The sequence below is a fragment of the Notamacropus eugenii genome, chromosome 3 (assembly GCF_028372415.1).
Source record: "Notamacropus eugenii isolate mMacEug1 chromosome 3, mMacEug1.pri_v2, whole genome shotgun sequence".
NCBI classification, from domain to species: domain Eukaryota; kingdom Metazoa; phylum Chordata; class Mammalia; order Diprotodontia; family Macropodidae; genus Notamacropus; species Notamacropus eugenii.
The window spans coordinates 255251131-255261001 of NC_092874.1; the positions used below are offsets into that span (position 1 = coordinate 255251131).

Consider the following 9871-nt stretch of genomic DNA (forward strand, 5'->3'; position numbering starts at 1 on the left):
AGCAGACCTCCAGGAGCAGTGTGAAGGAAGAAGGGAGGTGCGCTGGGAGAAGGGAGGAAAGAATGCTAGAATCAGGGTGTGAATTTTGTTGCAGATACTTCCAAGCTGGATGACTCTGGGAAAGCTAGTTTTTGTTTTGTTTTTAAGCAATTGCTTAAGTGACTTGCTCAGGGTCACAGAAGTGCGAGATTTGAACTGAGGTCCTCCTGCCTCCAGGGCCAATGTTCTATCCATTGTGCCAACTCGATGCCCTGCTGGGTAAGCTATTAACCACATCTCAACTTCATTTTCCTCAACTACAATATGCAAATGCTAATAATACCTACATCCCAGTAATGTTCTTATCCTCACTGCACTGAAGAAGGCAAGAAGGGGGTCACAGAGATCATCTGGTCCAACCTTCTCATTTCATAGATGAGGAAACTTAGATTCAGGGTGGCAGCTAGGTGGCACAGTGGATAGAGTGCCAGAGTCAGGGAGACTCATCTTTATGACTTCAAATCCTGCCTCAGACACTTACTAGTTATGTGACTTTGGGCAAGTTGTTTAACCCTGTTTGACTTATTTCCATCATCTGTAAAATGAGCTGGAAAAAGAAATAGCAAACCATGCCACTACCTTTGCCAAGAAAACTCCAATTGGGGTCACAAAGAGTCAGACACAATTGAAAACAACTTTTAAAAAAAGCGAGATTCAAGAGGGGTTAACCCGGGAGTAAGTCTACACAGGGAGTATGAGACAGAGGTTGGATTTGAACCCGGATTCTTTGCAAAATCACTTGCCCCACCACTATACTGTTCTCCTCTTGTAGTAAACTTTCCTCTCACCATTCATTTCTTTCCACTTTGCTAGATCAGTGGTTACTTGAGCACCATCCTCATATCTTCAAACACCCTCACCTATTTAAGTCTTTTGGATGCCAACAACAATGAGCATGAGGAAAGCATCATCTGTCAGTAAGACAGCACTTTCCTTTAAGTACTATCACCACCCCCACCATCACCATCTTTTTGAGGGTTGTCAGCTCAGAGTCTAATCCTTACCCTCACTTCACGAAACCCTGGAATGTATCGAGAAAGCCAATTCACCAGGGGCCAGGTTCTCAATCTATGTCTTTTCAAGGCAAAGGGGCACAAAGGTATTAGCGTTATGAAATCTAACTCAAATTCCCTTGGGGAGACTTAGCAATTTCCAGTTCTGGGAAATCCCAGAGAATGTCATTGATGGGAAAAGAAAAAAAAGAACAAAAAAAAAAACCCCAAAAGCCTGATCCTTCAAAAACGATGTGCTTTTTCCTTCTGTTAAGACAGGCTAAGGAACACCCTTTTTGGCAAATGCTTGATTTCTTTTGAGATCCCCAGACCTCTGACACATCTCTCCAGCTGGCACCTGTGGCATGATGGCACAGATCAGTATAAGAAGTCTTTCCAGAAGCCAACAGGTCATTTCAATAGATAGTTCTTTATTGGAAATGAAATGTATATTGAAAAAATATGAAAAATAAATCACTTCTCTCAGAAATGTCCTATTTACACTAAAATTATAACACTAGTCAGTTCACATGGATGATATGCTAGAAAACTCTTGGTACATTGTGGCACCTTCCACTTTTCAGAAACCAGCAGTTGCACATTATGAACCTTAAAGAAAAGGGATTACTGAAGAATGCAACAGGCAAAGGATTTGTAGACCATCTTGCCTCTGGGAAATCAATGTCAAGAAATCTCAGAAGGCCTCTTTTGTTACCAAAACCTGCTTCTTTCCTTATGTTGTTTCATCACCGCTTTCAGTTCAAAACACTGGTTTATCATCTTTTATCAGCTACTGTAAAGATGTTACTAAGGATACTGGGCTCTCATTAATTAGCCTTTCCTACTTTTTCAGGAAAAACTGTTGAATCCTGGACTCTGTGTTCTGCTAAGCAACATTCCCCACAAATGAATAGGTCATTTTACTACTTTCTATAAGTTTGTAGCAGTGGCCACCACTGATGAAAAATTAACTCTGGAATCTGTTGTTCAGGAAAAGGGGAAAAAAATTGATGAAAAAGTTAAGAACAAAGACCCAAAGGGACTCTGGTGAAACTCTCTGAAGGGGAAACAAAATACAGTTATCAAAAAAAAATATTAATAAGTCATTTTCAACCATCGTGACACAAAGTACATTGTTTGGAGTTAGCAGAATGGATTTATTCCCCCTAGAGAAGAAAATAAAACCAAGTCACAACACTCTTAATTTAAAATTTGAAAGTCATGCAGCTAATTGACATTAGATACTTTTATTGGTTAAGAGACTAAAGTTTCAGCTGACCACTAAGAAAACAACAAATGGAATTCTTCTGAAATAAACTTAAGTGATAACAGCAGAGGTCAGTTCCTGATACTAGTTGGATGAGCAAGACTCTTTGAAAGCCATACTCCAGACTGATTTAAGTCTTGACCTCTCTTCTACACTGCTTTAAAAAAAAGAAAGAAAAAGAAATGATGTACACACCTGGAGCAAAGAAACCCTCAGGAGGGAAGGAGGAAAACAAAGATGCTTTTGATAACGGTGAGCTCACAGTAATCTATTTAGTTGCTCAAGTATAAAGTCTTAACATTGCAAACCTTTTAAGTAAAATTTGGGGTGTTTGGTGTAAGCTGTGAATTCCAAGGCATGAAGTCAACAAATAGTTATTGAGTGCACTATATATATGTGCCATGCATCGTGCTAAGTGCTCGGGTCAAATAATAACCAATTCTGTCCTTACTTTATTGGTCTGTCAAGTTTGAGTACAGACAAATGGAAAGAGCCAGAATCAGGCATTTCAGAATTTGTTTCATAGGCTTCCTGGTAATTTTCCTTAAACTTAAGAGTTATTTATCATTAAAAAATAACAATAATTACGGGAAAGCCAAGTATCAGACCCACCTGGGAATAAGATGATAGCTAGCAAAGCCTGTCAAGCGATTACACATTTTGCTAAGGTTCGTTATGACTATAAACAGGCTGATATGAGAGCTGTGATGCATAGGCCTCCGTTATGAGTTGACATGTTGTCTGCCCATCATGGCCTTAGACATTAGTTTGACCAAAGTGAGTGAGGGGATGAAGAACACTGGAAAAGTGAGGCAAAACAACATGTTCAAATATTTCTAGGGTCCTGGGCAGAAGCCTGTGTCTATTCAACAAATATTTCAGCCCCCACTAGGTGCACAGAGCACTCAGGAAGCAAAAGTCAAGATAGACAGCTTCCCCTTCTTTTGCTTTTCAAATACTCATATCTCTCACTGATCTAGGACTGGATTTTTCAATTCACATTCTCCTTCCTTTATTTATTATCTTAATTAAAGGAGGAATTTTACTTTTTCACCATGAGACTGATTGTTTCCCTCGTCCTCAAAAGACCTTGAGAGGTTAGTAAGGGGCAGGCATTATTATCTTAATTTTGTAAGTAAGCATATGAGGCTACAAGGAGAGATGATTTTGGAAGGAAACCATTGCATTGTGCTTTTAGCAGATCCTCTGCATTGCCCCCTAACAAACATATTAAAGCAAAACAAAGAAAATCATTTTTTTAAAAACAATCTAATTCTTTAAAAAAAAAAGAAAAGAAAAGAAAACTTTTCTCTTAAGATTTCCAGGCATAGGATAGATTTAGATTTGGAAGGAACATGAGAGGTCACTTAGTGCAACCTCATCTTACAGCTACAGGAACTGCATAGAAGTGATTTCCAGGTGGTACCTGGAAGACCCAAGAATGAAATCCAATCTCCTCGTTCCAAAGCCAGGGCTCTTTCTAATGTGCCATACTGCACCTGGGTAGCCACCAGCTTTCAAGAGGCAATTCATTATAAGTCAAGTGACTGACAGAAAAACTGTACTTGAGCCAGAAGACCTGGGATGGAATCTCAGCCTCCTGAAAGGACCACCTCTCAGAGTCTGTTTCCTAGGCTGTAAAATGGGAGGAGTGACACACTATCTACCTCACCATCTTAAGGGAGCTAATGAATATGAAGCATTTTGTAAACCAGAAAGATCTAGGTCAATATAGTCTATTATCACCTTACTTATTTTAACAAACATTAGCTTTCCTATGTCTCCCTCTGCACTCTTCGGGGCTGTTTTAAGGGGGCTAGACTAGGTGATCTCTAAAGCTTAAACTCTCAAAATTCTATAATCTATGATCCTTCAAATTCAACCAGAGAATCAGACTTGGATGACCCCTAAAACTCACCACTCACAGCTAATGTTACAGTAAGCAGCCAGGCACATATAGACATGCCTAAAGAGCTGATGGACAAAGTATTAATCAGACCCATTAGGAACAAACAGGACATAGAAACTATGACTAGGCATATAAACAAGTACAGTGGATAAATGCCAAGCTAGTAGTCCAGAAGATGAGGTTCAAATTCTGACTCTCACACTAGTAATGTGACTTGGACAGATTACTTAACCTATCTGAGCCTGTTTTCTCATCTGCAAATTGAAAAGGCTATACTCAATGACCTCTAAGGTCCCTTCCTATTCTAAATCTAGAATGCAGAAACAGGACATCAGAAGTGAGATTTTCCTTGTTACAAGAACAATTTATCCCTTTTTTTTTAAGGGATTTATGTGCATTTAAAAAAAAAAAAACATTCATCTTAGATACTGGTACAAATCTCACCCACAGCATATGGAGTTAGCCCTTTGAAATTTAAAAGGGCTGCTTTGCTAGCTAATGAGTTCTCCCATCACTGAAATGTTGTTCAAGCAGTGGATGGGAAATCCACTGCTTTCAGACATTATTAAATAGCTCCCTACACGGGGACTTGACATTCATGGTACCTGTTTGGAGTCATAGGATTCTGGAAAGGCAGATGAATTTACTTGAAAAACTGATGAGTTTAATAGAGATGCTATATCATGTGGTCTCTAGGGAACTCCTCATTTAAAAGTTGGAAAGCTTACTTTTCTTCTTCCACAAAGATTAACAGTGAGTAGACTGATTCCAAAACAGTTGTTAAAATCTGTTTGGTTAAATCTGGAATAAGTTCTGACTCAAGCAACCATTTATCTTGGAACAGCAAGGCCTGTTTTTGTGTATTCAGCAATCTACAATATAGCTTCTGGTCACAATCAGAGATACAGGTTAATTAATCCTGAAAAAAGTTTTAGGATTGATTTTAGGGTTGTTGGAGTTTTCTTGACTTTTTATCAATTTAAATTTTACCCCTCAAAAGTGACTGGACCTTGAAACTACTTACAAGGACGAGAGAAAAAGGGAATTGGTCCTGCGTCTTTTAACTATACCTTACAAATTAGCCAAAAGGCCACCAGTCTTCAAAGACGGATGAAATAGCTACCCTGGGCTAAAGAATTTAAAACAACTGATAGTTCTTAGATAAGGAAGTGATTAACATCTAAAGGCTTTAAAAAAATAGGCTTAGGAACCTTCAGGAAACTGACATTCTCTCTCTCTCTCTCTCTCTCTCTCTCTCTCTCTCTCTCTCTCTCTCTCTCAAGCAAAACAATTGTAGGTTTCTCTGAGCAATGAATTTTTACTACTAAAACTAAAGCTATGAATGTTGGAATCCTTTCAAATATTTACAATCTGGACTTTAGACTAAAGAATTCTTCAAACATCAATGCAAAAAAGATCGGAAAATTAAATTCCAGGCTAACAAGAGACTTGAAGAAAGCTTATTATCAGAAGGGGTCAAAATATTGGACCAAAGTGTAAACGTTCTCTTTCCTGTTTTCTTTTCGAAATAATTTAACCAATCACATATTTTTAATTTAATACACAAAACAGCCCCAAATTTAAAAAGACATCTCCTTTTTAGGTCTGTAAGGTAGATAAGAGCTAAAGTTTTTCACATAGTGACGTTTTGTTTCTAGCCCACTCCCAGCCCAATGGTATTGAAAGAGAAATCTGATAATTCTTTGAAACAGCTGGTTGGTTTTTTAATAAATATTTTGAAACTAAGTTTCAATATCTTTTGTTCTCCTTTCAGAGAAGCTGCATCTAGAATATTAGATTCTCATAAATACACAATTCTTAACTTTTAATTGCTTTTAATGAATTTCTACCCAAAATATAGCTCTAGGGGGAAATCAAATAAAAAAAATTAAACATCATAGCACTTTGTCTGATCAACTTGGCATGACAAACCATGGGTCACAAACAGTATCCTTATTAAGGTCTCTTTGAAATAAATAAATGGATTCTCAGTGTCTCTTCCTGTCCTTTTCTACTTCCCCTTCCCACATCTCCAAGGACCATTATCATTAACAAGCGGGGTTTGACAAATTGTTTCATTTCTGTAAAACGGCCTACATTCAGAAATGTCTGAGAACAAGCATTTTTAAAAAACTAATAAATAATTGCAAATTAAAATACATTAAAATAAAATTACAGTACATCATCTCTCCTAGAAGTCTCCCCATTCTAGAAGAGCCTTTGCAAGGTTCATAAATAACAGTCAAAGTCTTCATGACTCGAAATTCCTTCCTGCATCATGATGAGGCCTGTGCAGAAAACTAACTGGGAGGGGGGCGAGTCACAGGTTACCACAACGGTGAGGTCCATGATACTTGAGTCTAGTTGGGGTACAGGGGAGTTGCTTCTTTAGTTTCCCGATTAACTGAAGACAACAGAAATGTGTTCTTCCCAACTTTCCCGACGAGTTCTTTAATTCAACCTGGAAAGGAATGAATGACACTGAAAGGCATGGATGGCTCTAAAGACTCCCAGATCCCCGCTCTCCTTTGACCGACCCCGCGCACGTTCTCCGACAATGGTCCCCTAAGCCACCGCTCCGTGCCAGCTGGCACCGTCTGCCTGGCGCAGCCCTTCTGTTCTGCGCTGTCTCCTTCCCTCTCCCCTCCACCCGACTCTTTGCTCCAAGAGCAGACTCCCAGCGCCTAAGCCCGGCCTTCTTGGGCCAAAAGGAGAAGATGCGGGTTAAACGGAATTGTCTGATCGTGCCGGGGACCAGGGTAGACCTTTTCCATTCCCTCCTAGCCTCTAGTTCAGAAAGTTCGCTTGCTTTTCTGTTTCTGTTGCATGGTCTCAACCCTCCTCCTGCCCCGCTCACTGGTCCCATTCGCTGTCCAGCCCGGGGGTCCTCGGGCACCCGGCTGTCTCCAGCCACAGCGCCTTACCTGGTCTGGCTTGGGTGAAGGGGCAGCTGCCCTCTACCCTTTCAGGCGGAGTTGGAGGTGCTGCGAAGGAGACGGTGGCCGGGCTGCGGCTGCTGCTGCGGTGGCGGCTGCGGGTGCTGCGGGGGCTGCTGCTGGGGAGGCTGCGGGTGCGGGTGCGGGTGCGGGTGAGGCTGAGGATGAGGATGAGGGTGCGGGTGCGGGTCCCGCGGCAGCTGCGGCGGCGGCGGCTGCTGCTGGACTAGATGCTGCTGCTTCTGCCGGGTGGACTTCACCGCCAGGATGGCCTGGCGGTTCTTGTACTGCACCATCTGCAGCGTGATCTCGGCGTTCCAGCCCTGGTCCTGCGGGCAGCGAAAGTCGATCTCCTTGCCCTCGGCCATGACCACGGTGAAGTACATGTACTTGCCCTTGCGCTCCACGCAGTCCACCGTCTTCATGTTGGAGAAATGCAGCTCCTTGAGCTTGGCGGGCGGCTCGAGGCCGGCGGCGGCGGCGGCCGGAGGGCTGGGCTGGGGCTGGGGCTGGGGCTGCTGCTGCTGCAGCTGCTTGGGGGGAATGAGCAGCAGCCCCTCCTCGGTGAGGATGCAGCATTTCTTCTTCCACAGCTGCAACAGCCCGTCGCTGCGCTTCTCCAACACCCCCTCCTTCAGCGCCTTGCAGCCGCCGCTCTCCAGCATCCTCTCGGCATAGGGGTGGCCGCCGCCGCCGCCTCCGCCCCGGCTCCTCCGGCCCGCCGCTCCTCCTGCCCGTCCTCCCGGTCCTCCGCGCCTCGTGGCCGCCGGCGCCGGGGGCAGCAGCAGGCGGTCGCCGTCCTCTCCCCAGCGGCTCTCGCGGCCGCCCGAGCGGAGAGGGTAGAGGAGGCTGAGGAGGAGGACGTAGGGCAGGGCGGCTCGGGCGGCTGGGCGCCGCGTCCCGGGGGCCTGCCTGGGCTCGGCTTTCTGCCCGCTGCCGGCGCTGCCTCGCTAGCCGGCCGCTCACTGGAGACGAGCCGCGCTGCCCCCTCCCTGCGCTTTTCAATGAGCCCCAGAGTGACACCCAGCGGAAAAGGCGGCTCCGCACCCCCTCCCGCCCCCCGGCCCCAGCCAGCAGACCGGACCGCCCCACTGGCTCTCCAGACGACGTGGGTTTGCGCCTCGGAGCTCGGCTCCCTTCCAGACGTGGCTCTGCCCCGCCCCGCCCTCTCTTCCCACCTCGCTGCTCACTCCTTCCCTGCGAGTGGGGGGCAGACGGGGGTGGGGGAGCCCCGTGCCCGGTGGAGGCGAGGCAAGGTGTCTGGCAGTCCAAGACTCGTGCCTGGGACTGGGAGGTCAGAGGCAAGGCTGTTGGTGCAGGAGTCCTAGCTCCTCCCACACCTCCTGGGAACCCCCTCCCTGCTTCCCCCCAAAAGGAAAAAGTTGGGGGTCGTGGGGGAATCTTGCCACTCCATCGCACCTCTACTTTCTGAAACCCATCCTTCTGAACCCACCCTCAACTTCCCCAAAAAGCTGAAAAAAAAGTGCGGGCTAGGGTCTGGCAGAGGAGGATGTGGAGGTTCTGCCACTGAGGTCCCATACAATCGCACCTCCACCTTTTGAAACCGGTCCTTCTACACCCCACCTCACACCCCAAAAAAACTGGAGAATAGTGATGGCTGGGGTCGTGGGAGATCCTTCACTGAGATTGCACTCCATTTCAGCCCTCAAACTAGCCCTTCTAGCAACCTCTCCCTCACCCCAAAAAAGTGTGGTGTTGGGGGATTCTCCCCGTTACACTACTCAAACCCAGATCCCGCTTTAACTCCTCCTTGGCTCCCCCAAATGTGAAAAAGAATGAGTAGTGCTCGCGGCGGAACCCTGCCACTGAAACCGCACTCTGCTGTCGCAGAAAAGTCTTTATACTAGGAACCCCGGCAAAAAAGACGCAAAGCAACGAAAAGTGGGGAGGTGACGGGGGCTACCAACATTGAGCCCACTCAATCACACTTTCACTCTAGTGCCTTCAAACCAGCCCTTCTAGGAATCCCATTTCCTCTCTCAAAAAAAATGTAGACAAATTGCAGAAAGTTGGGGATCCCCACCCACCCTCAGTCCCTTTGGGCTCATGCTTGGGGACGGATAACTGAGGACAGCGTGAGGCCGGACCAGACGTAGCACACAATTTCAACATCCACAAAATATGTTCATGTCCAGGCACACAAGCACCTTCGCGTACGAAGTCGCTAGCCCCATTTGAATAGTGGAGCAACGGTACAAGCCTCAACTTCCAGATTAGCTCGGGTCAGTATTTGGGGGGGAAGGGAGGTTATCTGAGCAGGGATTTTCTTACACTCATTCAACTTCATTATGTGCCGAGGAGCTTCGTGCTAGGCACAGAGGGAGAGGGAAAGATGAAGCTTCTCCAAGAATTTCCCTTCCAGTAAAGAAAACAATACTCCTTTTGCGCTGTGGCGGAGTAGGACTGAACTGCACTACTTGTTCTCAGAAATACCAGAGCTGACCTTTTTCTGCCGTTTTCATCTGTTTGGATATTAACGGTAGAGACGCATTATTTATTTGTTTGTTTGTTTTTGGAAATTTCAGCTTTTTCCAACACTGTTAGATGAAGGTGGAATTTCAGGGGCTACAGTCTAGACCAGGGGTGGGGAATTTGTTTTGTGAAGTTTGAGTTTGGTCCAAGGGTCGTACTTGAGGACCTAGTGGGTCACACATGGCCTCGAGGCCACAGGTTCCCCACTTCTGGGCTAGACCATTAGCTTTTTTTT

The 9871-nt window shown here is 45.3% G+C and overlaps 1 protein-coding gene across 1 annotated transcript; it reads right to left on the minus strand.

Moving 5' to 3' along the window:
* Positions 1 to 5481: 5481 nt before the first annotated feature.
* Positions 5482 to 8110, minus strand: PHLDA1 (pleckstrin homology like domain family A member 1). The gene is made up of 2 exons (XM_072655409.1): positions 7132 to 8110; positions 5482 to 6668 (listed from the first exon to the last, which is right to left on the minus strand). The coding sequence occupies exon 1, from the start codon at positions 7806 to 7808 to the stop codon at positions 7173 to 7175; it is 636 nt and encodes a 211-aa protein (XP_072511510.1). The 5' UTR covers positions 7809 to 8110; the 3' UTR covers positions 5482 to 6668; positions 7132 to 7172.
* Positions 8111 to 9871: the final 1761 nt, after the last annotated feature.